Below are 26,297 nucleotides of genomic sequence, written 5' to 3'. Positions count from 1 at the left end.
GGAGGATACCGCTGCGGTCAGAGTGAGTTAAAACCGGGATGGAAATTGAATATGAGCCGCTGTCTGAACACATAAACCCATTATTTCTGCAAGGCAGTCTCACTTGAACGCGATGCGCTCTCGTCCACAGCACCTCTCTCTCCTCCTCTGTGAGGTGGGCTCATTGAGGCGTTTCTGAGAATACAGTATCACCTGACGACGTCTACCTGGCATCGGCTTATTAAGAACAGATGATGATGATGATAGAGGAGGATGAAGCGGAGGCTCATCAGGTGGATATGGAGTCGGATTTGGTCAGCAGACCTCGCTCATGCGGCTGGACGAACGACTTCTCATGCGAGGTGAACGCGGATCTGTCGCTTAACCTCTCCATATTTAAAGTAGATTCGGATCATGTTCCACCACCGGCGTGCAGGAGGAGGATGATGATGCTGAATGCCGGAGGATTTCACGACTTCACGGGAGCTGCGCTGCGCAAAACCAAGGCATCCTCCCGGCGCAACGCGTGGGGAAACCAGTCCTACGCGGAGCTCATCACCCGAGCCATCGAGAGCACACCCGAGAAAAGACTCACCCTGTCTCAGATCTACGACTGGATGGTCCGATATGTGCCCTATTTCAAAGATAAAGGAGACAGCAACAGCTCTGCAGGCTGGAAGGTAACACATGATACATGCGTGCTGTGCACACGATCACAATTCACGTCTGTTGGTCAAGTTACACTTAGGCTTGACTTGGTGATTTGCTCTAAAAATAGTTATCACTCCACAGTAATTTGTCATAGCATTACATTAAATTCAATATATATTCAGGATTCAATATATACTAGACATCCATAATACTATATAATAATACAGTACACAATATAAAATATGTATGCAGGGTGCATAATGAGTAAAGAGAGCAAATGAAATCTTTCTTAAAATATTATTGTTCATTCATTTGTATTTACAACCCTATTCCTGAACCTTATTAAATAATCTGAGACAGATCCATTTAGGAAAGTCTGAGCCTCATTCTTAACCTCTGGTTATTTCATAAAGAGAAAAAAAAGGCAAAGAGAGGAAAAATGTGGGTGTGAGAAAGAATGTATTTATGCAAAATGTATAAATATAATACAATGTGTATTTCATAATACACATAAAATTGCTAGAGCATTTCTAAGTGGATGATGATGGAGCACAAAGCATTTTAGGAGGGAAACCTCTGCATAATGTAATCATGCGTTATCAGTTTCCCACTGCTCCAATACTCCGCAATCAGACTGATTCATTCCAAACACTTGATTCACTGGGACACCTTTGTCACTTTCTTTTATTTCTGATTTGAACTTCACACTTTATTAATTTACAGTTACAAGCATCAGATTTCAAGAACAACAGTAACAACCAGTAATACTTACTTCACCAGAGTTCTGAAACAACTCACCTTTAAATGGTCCTTTATTTTCTATTTGGAGAGAGCTAGTCTTTGTTCAGGGGTGTCTCAAAGTTCAGAATGCATTCTATAATTTTAGCTCTTATTTGTTCTATGCACATTATTCACAAGATAGAACAAGTACGTAGTATGTATATATATATATGAAATGTATTTGTCTTAATTTTGTTGTCTTGCTCAGTGTTAATATCCAAATAAAAATGTGACTTGCGGACTAATCAGACAAAAAGCATGCATATTATACAAGTTGGGATTTTCAATGATAAATAATTTCCTCTAAGAATTGTAGAGCTGTTTGTTGGGTTACATTTTCTGCTGCCCAAATTGTCTTTTGGCACTACTTCAAATAGAATTAAAAAATAATAATAATTAAGGTGTAGTAACTAAATCCAAATGGTCAGCTATGGTACTAAAGTCTAGTTCTTAATAGTAGTTGTTGTATTTGGTCAATATTTTATCCAATAATGATCTTAACAGGCACAATATTTGAGCGGCATACTGTTGCTGTGGTTACCTCTTCAGACAAATGCGACTCAGTTTTGTTCACGAGTTTCTATGTAAAAAAAAAGAAGGAATATAACCTTTGTGGAGGTAAGTTTAAACATCCATTCATCCAGTTTCCCAACAACAGAGCCCACCCAACAATCCTGGGCAATAGTCAGGGAAACACCCCGGATGGATTGGATCTTACTGAATCCTATTGTATTCCTAAAACTATTTGTTTTGGCTTAACTGTGAGGAGGAACAATTTGCACCTTGGTGTTGTTACATGTGAAACAGATAAGTAGACATCAACCGCAAATATTACACTTATGACAAAAGTATTGTTTGTTGGCTATAATAACATCAATTCTATGGTTTGCCACTTGGACAGAATGAGCTAGCAGCCTCACAACGGACCCACAGTCTGTTTAGCCCTCAAGGTTCGGGGCAAATGTAAGCCCCTGTCATTAAAATGAGCTCTTCAGAGGTGTGTTGAAAGGGAATTAGCTGCAATATCTTAGTATCAGCCACTGCCGCTAAAAAAACCTGTTGAGATGTGTCCTGACCCACACAATGAAGCCGATGATCCTTAGCTCTGTCCTGATGTTGAAAAATGCATATCCTACTGTCTGAAACGACGGAAAACAACTGGAAACTTTAAAGAGGACAGACAAGCATCAAGGGCAGACATTAGATTGTATTCCAATAGTTCTTCAAATTTCATCAGATCCGTTTTTTTTTTTTTTTTATCATACTATGACCATGTGGTATTTCTGAAATGAAATCCATGGACAATTCTTGTTTAGCTGGCAGTATATCATTGAACGTTTTACTTTTGTTATTCCTGACAGAATGAGTGTGATTCAAAATGACAATCATTTTGGTGACAATGTCCATTTATAAAACAGAAATTAGGTTGTTACCAACCCAGATTCCTTTAAATATTTTATAGCATTGTTATGAACACTCAGTCATGCATTCATAACTTCTACATAATGAGCACAGTTGTGAACTTTGAAAACTGCTCAGTGTAACTTTCAAATGCTCGTAAATGATGCTCTTTCACTCTTTCTTGACTGTCATTCACTCTGTCTGTGGTCTGGTTGAAATGAGTAGATGAAGAGAAGTAATAACATGACTTGAAGCTGCTATAGCAAGCAGCGCCCTCTGTGGCACTAAACAAACCCCACATGACAGAGATGGAGTCTGTACCTTCTTTTAGTCTGTCTTGCCTCAGGTATCATCTCACTGCTGCTGAAATAGTAAAAAGTACCAGGAAAACTGATTTTTTTGTCAACCTTGTGAGAGGAACAGAAAGCTTCACTGTGATTACATAAAACAGACAGTGTACCACAAAATAATGGCTATATATATATATATATATATATATATATATATATATATAAAATTTATAAGCTTTCATTGTGTGCCGTTTGTCCAGTATAGTCAGCTTTACTGACTCGAATGATTCTTCTATAAGTTGGTTCAAAAACACACAACATTTTCTCCTTAATATTTTTGTGGAAACTGTGATACACAACCATTAAATTGTACCATTTAATAAATTATTATTTTATTATTATTATTCTTTTTTTTTTTTGAGAAAGTGTGAAGTATGAGAAATTAATACTTTTATTGAGCAAAGATGCAATGAGCTGATCAAAAATGACATTTATAAGGTTACAAAAGATTTGTATTTCAAATAAATTCTGAATTTTTCATGCTAAGTATACTACAATTACAACTTCATGTACTTAATATAAATATCCTGCAATCGTACTTTTGGTGAACTAAACTGGTATAATTAAAGTCTGCCAAATTTTGTACATAATGCACTATACCTGTGCTAAAGTAGTGCTTTTTTGCATTTAAAGACCAATATTATTCAAAGATCATCCAATCCTTATCAATAGTGACATTAAAATATATTTTGGACTTAATATTAAAAAAGTAGTATGCCAAATAAAGTTTCATTATGATTATTTTATATCAGTAAGTCTTGAGCGATATGTCAGTAAATATGTTAATAAATTGACACTATATTTAATAAATGTATTTGAAATATATACATTTTTTTGACTAGGGAAATGCTCTCTGAAACCAGTCTCTAAATGATTTCTGTACAAAAACAAGTAAAAAATACCAATAAGCTTCATGATCTAGAGTAGACTGTCTTTGGCAAAATGTTGGTCTACTGATGGATGCATAAGTGATTGCCTGTCACAACAGAAAATTACTCTCTCTTCATTATTGTCTTCTTTTTTTTTTTTTTTCAATGCCCTTGTGGGTGTGTGCATTTTTAATCCACCATTTGAAAGAATGTAATGTTGATTTTGTGTGTGTGTGTGTGTGTGATGGCTTGTAATGTGCTGCCAGGGTGTTGTGAGGCGGGTCAGTACGGGTGCCAGGCAGTCAGTCAGACTGTAATGTGAAGTGACTAGAGTGTTATTTATAACATGTCTTTAAGGTCTTTAATGGTTCAAGGCAGCAGGGCAAATAGTCAGGAGCCAATGAGAGAGAAAGAGAGATAACAGACATTGAAATAAAGAGAGAGCAAGCAGGTTCACGTTTTGTATATATAAATACAAAAACAATTATTACATCTGTTGTCTAATATTTATTTAAGATAGATTTTAAAATGCATCATGCATTTGTGTAAAAGACTGTAAACTACTGACACAAAGTATTTGATTAATATCATGACACTAAAGATTTCTGCTGAGAAATTCTGATTTACTGATCAGTTTGCTTCTTTAAGTGTGAACAAAAATGGCTTCTTTGCAACAGTGCAAAAGAATAGAGGAAACAAATCATGTGGAAAACCTTACTAATGGGGAAGAGGGGCTGGAGGCTGGTTGCTTATCCACACCAAGGTTATGGCTTCATTTCAGTTGTGTATATTTGGATAAAAACATTTACCAAATGCAAAATGTAAGGTATGTAATTATCTAAAATGACTTCCACAGAAATACAGCAGAAGGTTGCACTTCAAACTTTTCAAGTATAGTGTATTGTCCTTGGATATATTTGTCAGCATCAAAGTTATTATGTTTTAGTTGCAATGCAATAAACCACACACAAATGTGTTTGTGCTTTTAAAAAAGCACAGTCTGATAGATATTTCTAGTTATTTCCCCAATAGTAAAGAATGACTAATATAATGGACAGGATTTGTAGTCCTTGCCACTAGTATATGACATGTTGCTTTTTTTCATTCATTCATTCATTCGTTCATTCAGTCAGTCCATCATTTATTAAATGAGCACATTTCAACGAGTTTCTTGCTCAATGTTATATGAATGTCATTAAAGAAATAAATATTTTTACTAATTTAAATGCATTTTATATGGCGATTTTATGGCTTTACCCTTGTCTTAAACCATCTTAAACTATGAAAACCTTGAGAACAGCGAGTGGCATCAAAGGTGCAGAACAATTAGACATGCACCTGCCACTCATGGCTGGCAGACAGTGGTGGCTCTCTGGCTGTTGTTGCCTCCAGGAGTGGTTGTGGTGTCATGGTGGATGCTGTCAGGTGGTGTTCTGTGGGGATGTAGGCTGTAGCATGGTGCAGGTACTCAAACTTGTGCAGCAGTGTCGAGGCTGTGTCACCTGTCATCCTAAAGTGAGTTGGTTTGGTTAAGAGGGTTGTTTTGGGTTTTGTTTGCCAGTAGGCTATCCATGGTACCTGCGGTTTGAAACAGTTGGGTTGGACTTTCACTGGTGAGAGTGCAGGAAGTTCCAGGGTCGCAGGGAATTGTTACAGAGATTTTGTAGTGTGAAGAGAGTTTTAAACTGACTTAGTGATGGTGCCAGGAGGGAAGCAGGTGGTTGTTAGCCCCCTGTGTAGCTCGAATGTCACTAGAAATCTGATGTTTGCAATGTCGCTTTGTCCTTTCCAGTGCTACTCAGTTGAGTTTTGTTCAAGGAGCTCTTTGCTAGTGTCAGCAGCTCCTGTAACTCAGAACCCAGCTGTCTTTGTGTAGCCTCCATTCTGCACCTGTGTGAAGAATGTGGAGGAGGATGATGTGGGGGACTGTCGCTGGACATACTGTGGGGTTCGCAAAAGTGAGGATAGTCTTTCTGGCTTCTGCTAGTGGTTGTTCTGGAACCTAGCTCGTTTATCATGGTGACTGCTCTGTCCTCTGCCGGCTAGGGGCTTTCTGTAGAAGGGGTTTGCATTGTGGCAATGCTGGGTGCCTTCTGGTGTTCACTTTGGATTCTGGGTTGTGAAGTTTAGAATCAGTGGGGTATTACAAACACCTTCAGTGGAGGCCTTGAGCTTATTAAAGGCCTTCTGTGTTAGGTCATGCAGCTGTTGAACAGGCATTGTGCGGCAGGCCATAACGTTTAAATGATCACTTACAATAGGAGTATTCCTCCATCCTAGGTTCATTGCGAGCTCCGAAGTAAGCTCATTGAAGTCCGTGGTAGTAAGCATGGGGAGTTTCATGCTGGCCCTGTTTGGTTTCTAGCGCAGCGATTAGTCCGTGTTAAGACTCTGGGTCTGAGAATTCTCTTATGACGGCTTGTTTAAGCTGCTAGTAGTCTGATTGGATGTGTCCTGGCTGTTGAGCCAAGTTGCATCACACCTCTGGGCTAGAGGTGGTCCAGAGCAGATCAAGTCGGTCTTGGTGGTTCACACTGGTCCAAGACTGCTGATAAAAGTCAATGTCTTACAGGTAGGCATGGACGTCGTGGTCTTCTGCAAGTTCTGGTGTGAATGCAGTGATGTTTCTGCCCATTCGGTTGATGTCTTTGAGTGGGTGTACAGGGGTGACTTTCACTTGAGTCCATGCTCACTCTGTTGGACTGTTTCAGTTCTTTCTGAACTGCGTCAAGCTCCTCTTTAATGATGCAGAATTGCAGAGTCTGGGTTTGGACTTCGGCTCTGGCTGAAGGATGTCCATCACAGTGCTCTGCTGGGTTTCCAGGTGGTTCTGGTGAGCTGGCAGGGCTGGATATCTGTGTAGTGTGTAGACCCTTTCACACTGCCATTCCGGCAAATACAGGGGTAAAGTGTTCCTGCAATTGTTCCCTGGTCGTTAGATTTTGCACTTTCACACTGCCAGTGATGACCCGGGATATGTGCGTGCTTTCACACACAACCCTTGAAGATCCCGTAATGACATCAGCGCGTGACATGTAATGTACGAGTAGACAACGCTAGGCACGTTATACTTTCACTGAAGTAAGCAAACGATCTTGGCGTCAGCACGGAAAGTGAGGAACTAACTTTCAATCCCGGGACTTGGTTGCTTTCACACAGAAGTGGCAATGTTCCGGAAATATTGCAATTCCGACGTGCAGTGTGAAAAGGGCTTCTGTGACATACTGGAACACTTGTGGGAACACGAGAGAGAATGGCAGAATGCAAATGCAAGAACGTACAGAGGTGTTAAGATATCTGTATGGGGAACAGCTGCATAGGCCCTGTAAGATGTGAATAGTTGCTGAGGGTCAGCTAGTGAGGTAGGGTGTTATCTAGTTAAATCTAGGAGAAATGACTAAGCAGATATCACTTGTTCAAAGAAATGCAGCAGGGTCATTAACCTAGGGAGACTGTTAAGCCCCTTTCACACTGCACGTCGGACCCGTCATATTGCCGGAACATTGCCAGGTTGCCTTCTGTGTGAAAGCAACCACGTCCCGGGATTGATTCCCGCATTGAACCCGGGTTGGGGACCTAGTAACTTTGCCAGATTCAACCCGGGACGAGCGCTGTGTGAACAAAAGCCAGATCTAATTCCGTGTCGAAGTGATGACGCGCGTTAACACACGACTCTTTTATCGGCTGTTTTGAAGGAAGATCAAGGTTTGCGACGAAAAAATATGTGCAAACTGTAATGAAGCAGAGATCAGTTAGTTCCTCACTTTCCGCATTGATGCAGAGATCTGTGAGATATTAAAATTATGTCATTAATAACTCACCCTCATGTTGTTCCAAACCTGTGAGAACACAGTTCGGAACACAGTTTAAGATATTTTAGATTTAGTTGGAGAGGTCTCAGTCCCTCCATTGAAACTGTGTGTACAGTATACTGTCCATGTCCAGAAAGGTAAGAAAAACATCATCAGAGTAGTTCATGTGACATCTGAGGGTCAGTTATAATTTCTTGAAGCATCGAAAATACATTTTGGTGCAAAAAATTGCGACCCGAAAGAGAAGACAATGCTGAATAAAGTCGTCATTACACCATTAATTTGTTATTCGATTGCATCACCTTAAAGGTGCCATCTGTAATGTTTTGGCAAGTCATACTACACATTCCATACCAGATGGGGGCAGTATGCCTCAATAAAGTGAATTGGTCTACTCTAGAGTAACAAACGAGAAAACGGCATAGTCTCTATGCTCCGCCCCTACTTTCACAACAACACTACAGCCATAGCTGAAGCCTAACTGTGCGTTCACACCGCCGGCATCTAGAGCGTCAAAAATCGCTCTTGCCGCTCTGCTCATGACGCTGCAGAAAGATTTGTGAGCGATCAGACGCTCTAACGTAGATCGAATGCTTATTTTGTATTTAAAGCGGCCGCAAAGCAAACAATCTTGTTGATCTCGTGCAGACTAACCACAAGGAGTTATAAGTTAACCTTTTATTAAATATTGTTGTGGACAAAATATTATGATCCTTTACTTAAAATGAACAATCTCAGACACCTTGGTCCACGTATCACTTTTAATTTATTTTTTATGTCCCTGTACGCAAACAGGGACACATCATAGATTAAACAGCCGCACAGATTGGAAATCAAAAATTACCTGTATTACAGTGTATGATGTAGCTGTCCATCTGTGATGTGCAAATAATTAAACCAAAAAGTACACGATTTATAAAGTTATTGGCTTCTAAAGTAAGGAGTCGACTCTGAATCGCTGAAACGAGTCGTTATAGATTTCAAATCTTTTGCCCATCTCTATGTACGTCACTAGGAACACTTTGCATAATAATCTCCGCCTACCGTGTTGGGAGAAACGGATCTCTGACCTGCCCCACCCCCACACACAGACGCTCTGTTTGGTGTGAGAGCATCATGTCGAGGAGACCGTTTGTTTTATTTTCACTGCCAAAGAATGAAGATCAGAAGAACCAATGGCTAAAATTCATTTTCACCACAATACCAGAGCAGTACAACAAATCCCTTTTGTTGTGTTCACAACATTTCACTGATGACTGCTTTTCTAATCTCGGTGAGTACAGCGGGATTTTCAAAGCGTTTGGCCATAAAAGATGGTTCATTACTAACTTTATTTAGAACAACGAGCATCTCCGAATCACAACGCGAAGTATGATTATGAAGTAATGTGTTTGTTTCCTACCGAGCATCTTATCAGTATGTGTGCTGTCTGCAGCCTTTGTTTGTGCTGATCGTCATGTACGAACACGTCATTAAAATGAAGTGTAACTCCGTGAATACTCATCGAAGAGACATGAGAGAGATATCTATAGAAAGCTTGCCATGTCTACTTTAAAACTAAACAAGTGCTGCTAACAGATATTCTGTGATAAAGTAATCCATATGAAAACAACGTGATGTCTGTTTTTCATGTCTCCCTTCATTATATCCAATGTGACCACGCCCCCGCACTTAACGCGCTATTCAGATTCAAACTGAAGCACGCGGCTTGAATACACCCACACAGAAGAAAAAGCAGCGAGACTGTTCAATTTTTTTATTTTACTGTTTGCTTCGCGATGAGAGGAATAAGACATAATTCACCCCAAACAGATGCTAACGCATAGTTTACCGTGGAGGTGTGTGCAGAACAACCAATCCAAACTGACTATGTTAGTTGACCAATCAGAACACAGTATGCTACCGAAAGGTGGGGTTTAAGGAAACTGAATCTTTTGAACAGCTTCGCGCAAACCGTTTGGGGATCTCTGAGAATTGAGGTAATTTTAAAATGATATTTTGACAAAATGACAATGTCTTTTAACCTTGGATGGATTTAAACCTAATGTACAGGACTTATAAACAGTTATAGGAAGCTTAGAATTTTCATCTTACTGGCTCTTTAATACAAACGCTAAACAGCAATAATCAACCTGGCCTTTATTCTGCTTGGAAACTAATGTGCCAACTCTCAAGCATTCACCGTGAAACACACGCAATTGACTCTTTTCGCACGCTTTCACGCCACACAGAAATTTTTTCACGCACAGAAAAACCACGAAGCAAAAAGGACACGGAGACCAACAGACTAGACAGAGCAGGTTAGTTATGATATAATAAAATGGGTAACGTTAAGTTATAGCTAGTTAATTATCAAACGCAGCTACGGTTAGCCATCGCTAACATTAGCACGTTTATCGAACAGCCTTCGATACATTTCTATGTTATAACTTCCCGAAAACAAATACACAAACATATAAAACAAACTTCTAGCGAAATACTAACAGCATCTAACTTACCAATCCAAAAGAAATGTTGCAAGTTCGGAGTCGAACCTCATTTCTTTCAGGTCCATCAGTTGTCTCCAGCAATAAAAACAGTGCCGATGTTTACTCTGGTTCGGCTCCTTTTCTTATCGGATTTGAATTGTGATTCCGAGCGCGGTTGTTTCCCTGTAGCGGGCGGTGGTCTCTTGCCAAGGGCTTGAGCCATAATTTCTCTCTCTTCCCTGAACTGAAATGAAGTACTGGGCTGTACTTTCCACATGATTGAAATCAGGTTCAGGCACGCCCACAAGCCGTGCGAGTTATTAGTGTATTGCAGGTTGGTTATGTTGCCCGCATACCGCCTCCCATGGCCGAAACTGGTATTACGACACCTGTCGGGCCGGGGCTAGTAATGCTAATGCTAATTAAGGTTGATATCTCTGCAGCACTATAACTTGACATTTTTTTAATGACATCATCGCCCTTATTTCTTCTCATTCTTTTGATGCGTGTAGGTCATGTTATGGATATTTTTACCTCAATTTTTTCATATGGCACCTTTAATGACTACAATGATACACAATAAAGTAAGGCCCTAATTTAGGGAGATGACAAACATTGCTCAAATATAGCTGCCAGTGGGATTTGTTCGCCAGGCAGCTTAATTCATGCTGCTAATCTGAGATTTCTTTGTCAGATTTAAGATTTATGCATTTAAAACTGAAAGTGGGCATTTCTTCATCCAATAACAGATTAATTTATTCTGCTACCATTTATATGGGCTGCTAATCTGAGATTTCTTTGTCAGAAAAGGTTTACGTTCTACTAACAACAGAATTTAGGATTTCTTCGCTAAAATCTGATTCGTTTCTTATCGTACGATTTAAACACATTATAGCACTGAAAACTTTCTATTGCTCGTAGAAAGACACATTCATTTATCTTAATTCATCAGAAGCAGGTATGCATGTGTAAGACGTTAATAAAACCCATGAGACAAACACATAAGTGTGATACCGAGTCCTCTTGCAAATAATGTTTAAAACAATTTCCCCCCATTCTCCTCCATAATATGTAGCAAATTGGAATAGGAATATGAACAACAGAATATGTTTATTGCTAATATTTTTATATTAAACTGCCTTACGCTGACAACTGCCATTTATTTGGGTAAACATTTTGTATACGAACATGATACTTGCACTTATACCTTGAGTAAACCAGCTAAATACAATTTGATTGCATTTATCTTGGTCAAGGGGGTTCCCATCATCTCACAACCTGTTGATTGGTGGTTATCTTGCAAGTGAATCCATCACACATATCCATGCCTGTGTTTAATGCATACATATATGCTTGTCTTTGTGTCTGATGTTTGTGTGTTTTTTGTGTGTGTGTGTCTCATCTCATGTGAGCACGAATGTACGCACAGGGTGTGTTGGGTGTTTGTGTGTGTGCTGATGAACTCAGTTGGAGACTGAGTCCTTTAGGGAACAGCTCTTGTTAATAATTCAGACGTGGCTTATTATCAAGGAAATGCAGATTTCATCTTAATTGCAGGCAGTCTGTTATGCTCAGTATCTCATGAAAGCATAGATGCCTAAATGTTCAGCTCTGCACACACACGAAACAGCCTCCTAATCTTCGAGTAGCTTTCAGAGGCAGTATAAAATAACTCCCTCGCAGTGACAAATGGATGTCAATTGTTAAAAAAAACGTCTAACAAGTCACAAGCCATTGTAGAGTTTGGTGAAGTGTAATTTTCACACTTTAAAGACCACGTATAAAATTCACTGCATGTTAAAATACTTCCTCCTTTCCTTGTTTATTGTGCTAGTTTATTCATGCCATGACTTGAGAGTTAGAAGATGAGGAGGTAGGAGTGTTTGAGAAACCTGTTTGGATACAATTATATGAAAAAATAAATACTGTACAAATATGGTGATGACGTTTCAGGAACGTGTATACTATTGATATCGATATAGTTTTAAAATCATTCTTAATTTCTAAGAACAGCAGAGTCAACACCACAGTTAAATAATTGCGTGATCACATTGCATGATTTATTTTATTATTGTCCTCCCCATAAAAAAGTATCTTGAATTGAAACTGTGGTTTTAGTAAATACTTACAGGATTTTTTATTTTTATATTTTTTTCACACTTAAAGAGGGTTTGCACAGATGCAAGCTATTACTAAATCTGGCTCATATTGTTAATAAAACAGTCCACTTGAACTACCAAAATTTGATAAAAAGTACTGATATCCAACATAAAAATGCATGCCACTTTATGAATCAGAAATGGCCTGTCTTTAAAATATGCAATTATTTATTCACAGAAGGTGATATGATTTATAAACCGAATACACGGTAAAATAAGGTAACTGACATTTAACCAATTAACGTGTTTTTAATGTAGAATTTTTACAGATTCATTTTCTGTAAAAGATTGTGTTTTTACAGTTTTATATTTTTCTACAACAGATACTTTGGAAGCAAATATCTCCATCTAATTATATAACCAATCCAAAAAGTTTAATAATTTCAGTATGCTGCAAATGTTCTATTGTCTGCATTACACCAATAACACACTGTAGCGTTGTTTCTCTGCTTTGACTACTGCAGTGTGTTAATACTTGTGTGTACCACTGGTGTGTTAATATTTGCAGTATCCAGTGTATATAAAAGTGAGAGTTGTGGTTCTGTTTGGAAAGTGTACTGCACTGCCAACAGCCAGATTTAGAGTCTATGACACATGGTAGTGTGTTGCTGGGTAATGATCTGTCTGTGGTGATTGATGTCTGGGAGAGGCTATATCTCAGACCATTCACAGTTACCGCTGACAGGCTGACACACTGTTCAAACAGTTTGGGTTATCCAAGGTCCTGGCTTTTTATGATTCCTGGAAAGCAGTGCTGATGCTCTGTAACAAATATGGAAGTAAAAGTGCCAATGGTACACTTGATTTAGTATTGTGTGTTTCTCTACACATGAATGCAGAGTTTCCTATTTGTTAATTAATGACACAAAAGTGCTCTCACGAGTGCCTGCTGTAAAGCCTGCACCGGGGGTCTTTATAGCAAGCGATTACCTGACAGTGAGGACAGCAAGTGCTGTGGTCATCGGGACGTTTGAGACAAGGCCAGAGTAAAACTCACTTTGACGCAGCATGTGTGTGCTGCTTCTTTAATGTGCACTGACTCAGAGCTGTCCAGATGAGTGTGGTCAGGAGCTGAGCAGTAGAGTAGAGTAGTACAACAAACAGACAGACAGGCAATGTGGCACACAGGAGCCCGTGTGAATTCAAAAGGCAACATCTAATATCAATCAGGAAATGGTTTAATAACCAAGTACTCAATATGAAGTCAAACCTAATCCAAAACCACATGATTACACCACAGAACTAGAGATGATGTGTTCAGAATAGCAGCAGTAAGAACTGGATGTGCACAGTGTACTCAGCGGGGGTAATGGAGGTGCTGAGGGAGGTACACACGGTTGAGATGTGGCCATGTGCTGTTTGATGAAAGTAGGTCAGTCTGAAGGCTGGATGTTTGCTATTCCATCCATGTAAACTCTGAGCTGGGAGCCAGCAGATAGCCCCACATGAACCCATGCTCTTTATCTCTTCCATTATGCAACTCTTTTCGTTTGTTCTCTTCGTCTCTTTTTCCCAAACTTCTCTGCTGTTCTTTTTTAACGGCATATTCAAGATTCTGCCTTTTCCAAATACTTTTTTCCTTACTCATTGCTCGCTCTTGTTTCTATTACACCACTGTTTGTCTTGAATATCTCAAAAAAGCACACATACACACAGTTTTCATACGTTTAAATTTCATATGCACAAAAAAGCAAAGTCTCGCCAGTTTGGAATGACACCAGGGTGAATAAATAATTGATTAAAAGTTTTTTCATTTTTGGAAATGAAATTTTATAGAATTCTCATTCTTGCATATGAGTCATACATCCCAACCTAATCAGATTATTGCCTTTCTTCTGAGAGATATTCAGCAAAAATTACTTTATTATTATTATTATTATTATTAAAATGGATCAATGGGTTTGCCTTATTTTGCAAGGTTCATGCCGTAACATAAAATTTGACTTTACTTTTCGAGAGAATCCGTAGAAGGTCACAACCTCTCCCAACATTTCTCCCAACATTCATTCAACATTCACGCACTGCCCAAATCTCCTCCAGACATGTATCCGCCGTTCATGCTCCATCTTATTACCGCAGACACTGGACTCAGCAGTCTGAGCTGAAATGCACATTAATATTTTAGCATCTCGTGTCCAGGATCTCAGAAATGCATCTCTTTTGTTTCTCTTCTCCATCTCTGAAAGCTTCTGCCTTCTTCGCTCTCTCTCTCTCTCTCTCTGCTGCACATTTACTATCAGACTCTAATTCAGAGTGACTTAATTGGATTTTTTTGTTTTGGGAAATAGCTGGCAGCTCATCAAGGAGATGAACATTTGTAATTACCCAGCTTTCCTACCACTAACATCAGGAAAGCCGCATGTTGTTTCTGCTCCTCATTTATCAAATATATTCTCTTGATACTTTTTGTCTACTCTTGCAAAGCAACAGATCTCTGAAATTTGAGTTGAAATCGTGATAGCTGTTGTTTTTGCCACTGCTTATCTGAGCCTAATTTATAAAGACTTTAAAAGCAACGCTAATCAAAGTCAACTGAACAAGCTAAACCAACGTCTTCAGGATTACTAGAAAGTTACAGGCAGGTGAGTTTGATCAAGGTTGGACCTTGAGGGCCAGAGTTCACAGAAAGGGGATCTTTGCCTTCTCATTTCAAAAGGCCAACACACACCATTGTTACTTTTAAGGCAGCATCCTAACTGAAATGGAGTGACTGATTTGAAGTGCACTTCATAGGCAGCAGCTCCACATGGGAAACAAAAAAACATTACTGTTTAAATGTTCACGTTTTGGTTTTAGCTAACGCAGCAGTGCATGCAAATAATATTGCTGCCTACAATCCAGGCTTTAAAATACATTTGTGATCATTATTTAGGTCTACAGCTCATTAGTTTAGAGCTAGTGTTAGTTAGTCTATCCTGCTTGTGTTTTCGCCTGTTGTAATCCCTAATATGCTAATTAACCCAGTTGAAATGAATCCCAAAATCATTCCTTTCTCAGCTATTAGTCAAGTCAAGCAACCTGCATCTTTTGCTTTCTCCGATCATGCGTGAGTGAATCTCAGCCCCTCCCCCTAAACTCACCCATGTCACTTCCACAGGGATGGGAGACTGGTTAGGAGGAAAAAAGGCTGCTATGGCAACAAGAACCCTGCCTTTCTCATGGGTCTCCTTAGCAACTGGTCGCTTAGTAGTATTGCTCCAAGTGTGCCCATTGTGCCAAGCGTGCATATGTGTGTGGGTTATTACTCTGCATAGCGTGACTGGGGCATGGCATACAGCCTGAACCTGGCCTTTAAAGTGTCTGAGCTTAATTTATTTATGGGATGGCTGACTTTAAAATGAGAGCTGACAATGTCTACATGGACAGGGAGACCTCGGTTATATTAGTCAGTGTTCAAATGTGAGATGTACACATGCAGTTTTGTACGTCTGAATAGACGCAGCATCAGCATTCTGACAGGATCTAAAATGTGAACACTTTTGATATGTATAAATCTTTATGAATCTTCAGAACTGAGATCACCAGAAGCTCAGGACTCAGACACAATCTCTTTTTCAAACCTCGTCTGAGAATGGTCTTTTTAATTGCAAAATTATTTTCTTTCTTTCCTTTCCTTTAAATTTCTGCGTAAATAGTTTGACACATGCATTCTTACAATTTACCCAAAACCTGTAGATGAAACATGGATCATTTATTTATTATTTTCATCAAAGACTGCAAAATATCAAAGTAACAATAAATAAATCACAGAACAGAATGAAACCATGTATAATGTCATAGTAGGGATCTGTTAACTTTGTTCAGTTTCATTAATTCAGTATGCTCAATTCCTTATTCTTTAAAGCTTCCATTATTCATAAAGATTCTTTTTACTTTAAAGATTATTTGGTCCCACTTTAGATCAAGTGCTCTTACATTAATGATTTGTTACAATGCACTTATTGTGTACATAATTTACAAGTTTTTACATTGTACTTATATTTTAAAAATACCTGCATGTACTTACATCTTTAATTAGTAATTTCTGTAATTACATTTATAGTTACACTGTTGACCCATCCCTTACACCTTAACCCACACAACCCTTAAAACCCTTAAACCTGTCTTTATAACTTTACCCTTATCCCACCTCAACAGCAGCAGAAGTGTTTCGTAATACAATATGAACACAATAAATACATTGTACTTCTGTTTTTGAAGTAAGTACATAGTAGTTAAGGCCACTTAATATATACTGTAGTGGGACCGATTATTATTATTATTATTATTATTATTGTTTTATGTACTGTACATTTCAGTGTCTATCCAAACATATAAAAATGTGCAAGTGTACAATATCAAAAGGTTTTTGCATTGCCATAGAGAACGGTGCACATCACTGATAATTCTCAATTTTTTTAATGCTAAACACACACCTCACATATTTGATTTTATAGAATTAAATAGCCAATTATGTGTATTAAATTGTGATTAGAGATGCACTGACATTTGCAATAAACAAAATCTGATTATTATTCCTGTGATGAGATTATGCAAAGATGAAAAGTGCTGCCTGCATTTGTTCTTATACAGTCAGAAATAAATGTACAAAAGCTAGTATACCTGTGTACCGTATTTAACCCTAAAAGATGCGTATTGGTACATATTTTTACCTAAAATGTCTATTTTAGTATCTACATGACTGATATTAGTGCTTTTTGAAAAGGGTACCACCCCAGTGACATCTTTTGTTCCTTTTGTCTGAAAGTGTACAGCTGCTTATGTTCTTCAGTAAAGTGGATGAGATGTCCTGGTAACATGACTGTGACGTATTATATTTTGAGGTGATTTTTGTGGACTGTGGACAGGGGGATCCCAGGTCGCACCCATAAGGCTGAGCCAAACTGGCACAAGATTCTGGATTTTCCGATCTCCTGTCTGCTTCTCAGATGCTCGGCTAATATGGTGGCACTATTTATAACTACCTAACCCATGCTGACTAGCACCCACACCCACAGATCCTGCGGGAAACACAGCCTGCTCATGGCAATTAACACACAACAAGCCAAGAATCACCCACCACTTCCGTTGCCCCTCAAGCAGACAATGGAGTGAGCACATTTCTAGGACTGTTAATGTTATTATTGTTCCATGCAATTCAGGAAAAACTGATTTTTAAAGGTTTCTATTATGTGGCTGTTTGGTGTGCAATCAGTTTTAAATCTTAACCACATGTTTTTATTAGTGTCTTTAATGGCAAAGGGACACTGTATATTTGTATAGCCCTATTATGATGCATAAAGTATCTCAGTGTCAGTTGTATGTGGTCAGTGATTTATTGAAAACCTTTTAATAGTAAATTGGAAATGTATCTCGATTTCTTGAATTAAAAGCCAATGTGTGGTCAATATTCATCATTCATTCTTTAGTTTTTTTAATTTAATTTAATTTAATTAATTAAATTTTATTTGTTTATTATTTATTTATTTAAGATGATTCTTAACAACAACCAGGTGGCCTACAAAAATATGCCGCATTTCCACCGAAATTACCCAGAACATTTGTACCAGGAACTTTTTTACATCTGCAAACAGCAGTGTACTTGATAACATCAGTCAGCTCACCTTGGCTACTGCAATTTTCACTGTATATTTACAGTAAAACGACATAGGATATCAAATGCCACTGCCTCCTTTTGTTTTCATTTGAACATAATAACAGCTGCAGAAATGTACTTAGTTCAGCCATTACAATTAAACAAAATATTATATCAATTTAACATATAGATAAATTGAATCTAGACCAAAGATTGCCTGTTAGATTTACCCAAAACGAATGATATTTTTATGTTTAACAACTAAAGAGACATCAGAGCCAGCGGCACATATCAGAAGGTCTAGCCGAGGTGAGGGTGCTTCTCGGCGGATAGATGATCACTGAGCTCCCGCTGATCGTGTGGAAGCTTACCGTCTCCGAGATCGGCGAAAAACATTTTTAAATATTTAAATAGGCGCTCTCTTTATAAATAAACTGCAGATTTGAGTGTTAAACAACTACATTCTGGCCTGAAATACTTTTAGAATTACATTTCATGACACAATAACAGTAATATTTTGAAAATGATCCGAATAAATGGTGGTTGAACTCAACCAATGCTGCGTGAACTCAACCAATCAGCATGTTTAGCGCCCAAGTCCCGCCCCCCGAAAGTTCTGGAACTTTGAAAAAGTACTTCCTCGCCAGCAGGGACTTTCTGAGAGGCAATTTTTTACCCAGAACACTGTAGTCTGGAAACACACCAAGTACCAGCCCAATATCACTAGTTCCTGGGTAAAGTTCCTGCGGTGGAAACGCGGCTATACTTTACATAACCATAGCTCTCAGTGGCTTAGAAGGCTAGTGAGCGGGTCAAAGAAGATTGCTAGTATCAAGGGATCAGCATAATGAACATGCAGTCTGGGTGTGGCTGGAGCTGACAGATGGGTGGCAAATGGTGTCAGGATGGTAGAGTCTCATGGTGGTGCTCGTAAGTATCTGGACCTCACCTCTGGGACACATTCCCTAGAGCAAACGGAGGAGGAGCAGAGAGATTCAACAGCAATTATGCACAAACATGCCTGGGGAAAAGATCTCCAGCTGTCCTATAGCAATCTACTTAACACAGCGAGAAAGTGGGGTTAGGGGTAAGGTGTTAGAACTTACAAAAACACAACCGAATTTATACTAATATTTGTATAATTGTTTTTACCCATTCTATGAATTACACATTGAATTGTACTGTGTTTTAGGGTTGTAAAATGGTTCTGGTTATTTCTTCTTCCAGGATGTATCCATTTTACAACAGTATCTTTTTTTATATATTTGGTTGGTTAAAGAAAATTTTTGTATCATATGCATGTGAAGACTGCAAACCAAACCAAAGTCATTTTTTGCTTATCAATACAACAAGTTTTTCTTTTAATTTGCCTTAATATTTAGATGCATGTTTTTGATTAGGTCATCTCTGCCTCAGAATAACCCATTTTTACATGTCATGGCCCATGATGCTCGTTGTTTTTTTTATTTTATTTCAGGGACCATTCCTTCATTAAAGAGAGGGTATTGCAGAAAGCAACTTACCGTGACATTAACTCTAAACTCTGTGTTAATTTAAGCACACATTGCTTACTCGCAGCTATTCGTTCCAAAAACACAGTTTGGAGTTAGTTCAGTGTATGCTTGTCCACAGTGAGCAAAGAAAGACATTCTCAGAGCCCCAAATACAGGAATCACAGAGAAATGAAGCATACCACACTTTAGTGATGTAGAACTGTTTTAATGTTTTTATCATTGCAAAGATAATATGGCTTTGAATGTTTTAAGTTTAGCCATTTGGCTTGCACATCTGTGATAAGGTGATATTTATTACACGTCTTGCATTTTCTATTACAAAAATTATATTGTACTGAAAACGTCCCAGTGCAAAGAACAAAAAAGAAATGATTTTGTTTTGAATGCAGCATTTGGAATGCAGATCCATGGTGTGTGAGATGGGAAAGTGTTGGATTTAACATTTGTGAGGCAAAATTCTTAATAAACATTAACTGTATGCCATATTAATGCTTTCATTAATCACTTCAATATTGTTCATGATCTGTGATGTCATGCCCTGTGGATCCTCATCAGAATGGCATGCGTGTTCTGAATACCTCTGAAGCTAAGAGACGTTCATCTGAAGTAAATGATTCTTGGAACATTCTGGAGCAGAGAGTAAGTTTCTGTGGTTAACTTACCCTAAAAGTCACCCAGGTTTTTGGAGGTTACTGTATATCAATATGAGGACATGTTGCTGTTGGAAAGCATTGGGAAGGACACTGAGAGAAACATAAGGCCAAGACTATACCTGCATACTGAGAAAAAAAAAATACAGTTACATTTTATTTTGATACTCCACTTTAGACATTCTACTAACTACTCTACAACGTCAACTAATTCTCATTAATTTGCATCTACGTTTCTACTAATTCTCAGAGTAGACTGTTAGGTTTAGGGTTAGTAGAATAAGTTGGCATATAAATATAACATGTTCAAAAGAGGAAGTTTTTGTTCTTTTGTCCTGTCAGGACATTCCATGAGTTGACTGGAGTCAGTGGTTAATTAAAAAAAAGACCCTGGAAGTGTTCTAGGTGAGATGCAGAAGGTGGAAAAGTTGACTTTATAGCCTTTGACACAGCCTCTCTTCTCTTGTTTAACAGGAGCAGACACAGTGTCAATGCCGGTTAGCTTTCCCAGTAGTTCCTTTCTACTGGACAGGAAAATGGTGGAGCAGGGGAAAGTATACAAGACATAAAATGCCTTAGCGAGAGACACTGCATGATATCTTACCTCTGGGCTGCATCCATGTCATCTAAATGAACATTCAGTATATCCTATTATTGAACGATCTGTTAACCACCATTAATTATCCAACACATAATCAAAGTCATTTTCAGAGTAGTACACCTCTAATAAGTGCAATCTCTGCCTTGGCAGTGAGTTATTCACCCAATTTGTTAAATAATGATTAACCTTGAATTATGTGTAATACCCAGAAGAATTATTTGGGGTATCATTCAGAGATATTGATGGCAGTTATGTCTAGTTTCTAGAGGTGTTATGCCCACGAACAGCTGAAAACTGCCGTGTTTTACTGCAGCTTAATAATAAGGATCCCTGTTTGTCTGTCAAAAACCACCACAGATGACTTCTTTCATTTTCATCACGTTTCCATGGCTACTCTCTTTGTATTGTTAGCTTAGGAAACCTTTTGTATGATATGCACCTCTATGAGACATAAAGCTTAACTTGAAATAACCAGAAGGTTATGCTCTAAATGTAAAGAATGAAACATTTTATTCATTTCATCTTGCCTGTCAATTCTGATTAAAGTGGTATATTTGCGTTGTTTTCATTTTAAACATTTTATAAAAAAATTATTAAATCATATATATCCATTATTTTGGCATTTCTATCACAATTTATCAAACCAGCTGCAGATCATGAACAGTTCAGAAACCCCTGGGAATCTCAGACTTTTTCCAATGGCCTTTCCGGTATTGCCAACACTTTTTTTTCTTTCCTTTAAAACAATCATAGTTTGTTTCTACTGTCTTAGACAAGCTTGGCTTTAAACAATGATGATTATTTTATGATATTAGATTAGTAGATGAATTTAACTAAATGGCGCAAACACTGTGGCACTTTGAAAACATTGTTTTCTGTGTTTAAGTAACTCAACAGATAATATTGGCTTCCTCCCAGTTGGCTTGATGCTGCCAGTGCCCCAAAATTACACACTTTACTTTAAAATATGTCAGTATATTCAGTGTGACTTATTAAGAGTATTTAATAATATAAGCTTTCCACTAAACATTCCTAATGCTTGACTGACGGTAAGTCTGAGAAGACTATTAGGCCTTATCTATGCAATTTGACCCTTGGGGTAAAAAGAACGCAATGAATGAAAATTTGAATTAATGTTTGAGATTAAGAGATGTGAGTATGGAAGAGACAGAGTCAGAAGCTTTAGGATTGTTATCTTTGGATTGTTACAAGCTCTTAGTGCATGAAGAAGATCTGTAAACTTGCAAAGACTAAAGTCTCAAATCCAAAGAGGTATTCTTTAACAAAGTTAAAGGGATAGTTCCCTTTCAAATTAAATTTTGGTATGTTTTAGCTTACATCAAGCACATCCAAGATGCAGGTTTCTTTGTTTCCATAGTATTTCCCATTTTGATATTTTTAGGTCAAACTGTTCTTGTCTGTGACTCATATAATGGAGGTCTATGGTCACCACCTCAAAGAGCATGCACAGAGGAGTCCAAATTAAATTCCCCATCGTAAGTACACATTGATGACCTATGACATGAAACGAGCGGTTTGTGGAAGAAAACGAACAGTATTTGTATCGTTTTTACCTCTTGTACACAACCACGTACACAAAACGCTGTATCTCAACAGCGGAGAAAACTCAGGATCTTCAGTCAGGCAGGTGTGTGATGCGATATTGTCAATGTCCTCGTCGTCGTCTTGTAGTTGTGGCATTGCTATGTTCCATTCATGATGACATATGCACTACACTTCTGTTGGCATCTCACAACACTTGCTACTAAAACATCACCAATTTTGAAGAGATCTCTGTCTCTCTGAGGCTTGAAGACGTGCTGCTGCAGCGGATCGCTCCTGAGTACTTGATCTGTGTATTCTGGTTCAAATAAATATGGTTGTGAAAAAAATTAAACGTTGTCTATGGATATATTGAAATCGTCTTCCATTGCAATTTCCTGTACGTCTAAATATGTTTAAATCTTCACAGTGAAAGGTAACACTTCCGAAATCTATGTGTAAACCATAGACAGTAAGTGTAAACAATGAGTGATGTTCATGCGCGAAAGATCATTTTGCCACTTTCCACGCTTGCGCAGACTAAGCCAAAGCGTGCGCGCACATTACATCAGGTAGCACTCGCGTACTCAGATCAGTTGGATGTGTACAAGAGGTAAAAACTATATAAATACTGTTTGTTTTCTTACACAACCAGCTCGTTTCGTGTCTTAGGTCATCAATGTGTACTTATGATGGGGAAGTGTTTAATTTTGACTCCTCTGTGCATGCTCTTTGAGGTGGTGACAATAGACCTCCATTATATGAGTCACAGACAAGAACGGTTTGACCTAAAAATATATCAAAATGGGAAATACTGCGGAAATAAAGAAACCAACATCTTGGATGCCCTTGAGGTAAGGTAAAACTTATCAAAATTTAATTACAAAGTGAACCATCCCTTTAAGACTCTGCCACGCCCCCCTAAAACACCCACACGTCTACGTCACTATGTGGAAAGAAAGAAGGCGTGGTTTCAGTAACTGCAGTTGGTATTGAAGCAGCCATGTCAGAGGGATGCTCTGTGTATCTAAAAAAAATATTTTCATAAACTGCTAAGCAGATTTGAACATTGTGCTGCATTTTAATTACAGTTTGTGATTATATTTTTTACAGGTTTTCTGTTGTAACTATGTTCTTCTAAAACTTGCATCTTCTTTCTCTCTCTCTAGAACTCCATCCGCCACAATTTGTCCCTGCACACACGTTTCATCCGTGTGCAGAACGAGGGAACTGGCAAGAGTTCATGGTGGATGTTGAATCCTGATGGATGGAAGCCAGGGAAAGCTCCTCGCCGTAGAGCTGTCTCATTGGACAATGGCACCAAGCACTTGAAGAGCAAAGGTCGAGTGAACCGTAAGAAAATGGCTATGAAAACAGAGCAGGGTACAGAGACATTGTTGGGGTTCAGTAGCTCTCCAGAGCATTGTAGTCCTACTAGGAAGTCTGGAACAGGTGGTGTGGTGGTTAAGGAAGAGTTTGAGACCTGGACAGATCTTCATTCATTTGGCAGCTCTTCAGCTTCAACTCTTAGTGGTCGTCTATCACCTATACTAGCCGAGGGGGAATTAGGGAAACCTGAAGTGGAGAGAATTTCCTGTTCGGCATCTCCACACCTATACCCCAGTCCCTCTAGTTCCCACTCACCTGCTTCCCACTGTCTTGCAGATCTCAGAGCAACAATTAGCTATCAGCAGCACCAATCCCCATGTCATAAACAGCCTTCTTACCAATTCACCAGTGACATGAAGGGGCAGGACTCTAGCTGCGAAACTCTTTATGGCCAGCCAGATATTGGCCTGCTTCAGCACCAATCCTCCATTCAGACTATAGAGGAGAACTCCAGTAGTATGCAGGCCTACAAGGGCACAAGCACTCTCCAGAGTTTGCTGGCCATAGGAGGACCCCAGTTCAGTGTCAAAGACATGATACTTGGAAAAGAGAATGTGGTCCACTCAATGGTGGTTGCTCAAGGATCCAGAGATCTGCATCACAGTGAGAATAATAACCCTACCACTAACCCTTCCTCTAAACCAATTCAAGGCCACAACATCATTCGGAACTTGAGCCAGGAACATCAGCCTGCATTGGTCCACTCTCAGCCCAGTGATGGACACCTGCAGTCATACATACATAAAGCCCCTTATCTATATAGTCCCCCAGTCAATGCATATCTTCCAGCATCCACTATGCTTCCCCCAATCCCTGCAGGTATGCAGGGAATCTCACAGGACACATGCCACCTTGCTACAGCTCCATACCCACAACACCATCCTTACATTTACACAGATCCACATCAGCACAGTATGGCATATGGACTGTACCGCCAACCTCAGGGGACAGGGACGGGGACAGGTTACCACCACAACTTCCACCACCCTCATCAGCTCTACCCACATGAGCGGTTGCCAGCAGACCTGGATATGGATGTATTCTACAGCAGCTTGGACTGTGACATGGAGTCTATACTCTTACATGACATTATAGACTCGGGAGAAGAGAACGATTTCAATTTTGATTCCTCGCTGACACAAGGAATGGGCATGGGTTTTGGGTTTACGAACTCACAGCAGAGCCACAGCAAACAGAGCTGGGTGCCTGGATAAATGCTACAGAATCATCAAATAATTTTTATTAAGACATAACTACCTACATGCCAGCCAGCAGTGGGGTCCCAACACTCCACCACAATTCAGGGTGAATACACTGTGCTGACGCTGAAATCAAATGAAGATAGAAATCTTTTTTTTGAAAACCGATTTTATGTTGTCTGTACCTTACTGCTTGTATGTCTATGTTCTATGTTGTGTGTCCACGTATTGAAAACTGCTCTGTTCCCTTATGTTACATTTGTTGTGAGGTAAACCCCTTTAGTTTTGCTGACTGAACCATAATGACAATCTAAGCTATGTTATCCAACATTGTTTTGTTCTTCAGTCAAAGTTATCTTATGCACTTTAATTACATTGAACAAATCCACCTTTATCATTTTTCCCTCAGAAAGGAGGAATGCTTGGGACTCTAATGTAGCAAAAGCCTGGACCGTACCAATTTTAGTGAACATAGGTGCTACATGCTGCCATTTGTATGTGGAGTCTCAGTGATAACTCATTCTCATTCTCCTCTCCAAACATGTCTTTTGTCCTCTTGAATAAAGCAGGTGGACATTCAGTGAGGTCTGCCATTGTGTCAAAAAGTCCATTTTACTCCTCTAAATTTATATCTAACTCCATCAACAACTGTGTGTGTTGTGGCAGCAGGACATTTTAACACATTTTTATATTTGATTTACTTTTTTTTTGTGATCCATTGAGCAGTTTATCTCCTTGTGATTTTAAACCCACAATCGTAGACCTTATCCTGTTCATGCTTTATAACTGTAGTGCTGCTCTTAATAGCTCACTGCATTACAAAATAATAAAAGGAAACTCTACTAGGTTCCTAATCTACTGGTATGCTGATACAGGCATATGATAAATACATGACAGCAGTCTAAGAAACTGATGCATCAGAGACTCTTTCTGGTTCTTTGTGTCTGTGTCCTGATACTTCATGTTGCTTACTGTGATTGAAATAGAATCATCGTTTGGTCTCTCTATCCTGACTTTTATTTTGTAAAAACAATATATTGAGGATATTGTACTACAGTTTTTAAGAAATTACAAGGTGTCTATTGATTCCAGTGCTTATTTCTTTTTTTTAAGAGAATGTTTTCATCATTTGTTGAATTTGTTCATTTGCTAAATAAATGAGAAGATAATGCTGCCATCTGGCTGGATTGGTTTGTTCTTTTCTTTTGATTTGATTTGAATTTGATTTATTTGACCATTTTGTTTAAAATATGATACATCTTTGCATCATGCAGTGAAAGAAACAAAGTCAGGATAACACCATAAAGCCCTAGGGCTTATTTTCATTGGGGTCCTGAGTAAAGGTAGACATAGCAAGT

The 26,297-nt window shown here is 38.7% G+C and overlaps 1 protein-coding gene across 1 annotated transcript; it reads left to right on the top strand.

Moving 5' to 3' along the window:
- Positions 1–26,100, top strand: foxo6a (forkhead box O6 a). Its single transcript, XM_052577844.1, has 2 exons — positions 1–659; positions 23,521–26,100. Exons 1-2 carry the CDS (start codon positions 231–233, stop codon positions 24,952–24,954), a joined length of 1,863 nt encoding a protein of 620 aa, XP_052433804.1. The 5' UTR covers positions 1–230; the 3' UTR covers positions 24,955–26,100.
- Positions 26,101–26,297: the final 197 nt, after the last annotated feature.

This window comes from Carassius gibelio, chromosome B16, assembly GCF_023724105.1.
Source record: "Carassius gibelio isolate Cgi1373 ecotype wild population from Czech Republic chromosome B16, carGib1.2-hapl.c, whole genome shotgun sequence".
Taxonomy (NCBI): Eukaryota; Metazoa; Chordata; class Actinopteri; order Cypriniformes; family Cyprinidae; genus Carassius; species Carassius gibelio.
Note: the sequence above shows the minus strand (reverse complement) of the source record. Positions and strands in the feature narration are given on the sequence as shown.

Excerpts from the sequence above, each read along its gene's own strand:
- foxo6a (XM_052577844.1), top strand. The coding sequence starts at position 231 with ATGATGATGATGATAGAGGAGGATGAAGCGGAGGCTCATCAGGTGGAT. Across the intron at positions 660-23,520 it reads ACAGCTCTGCAGGCTGGAAG|AACTCCATCCGCCACAATTT; the intron begins GTAACACATGAT and ends CTCTCTCTCTAG.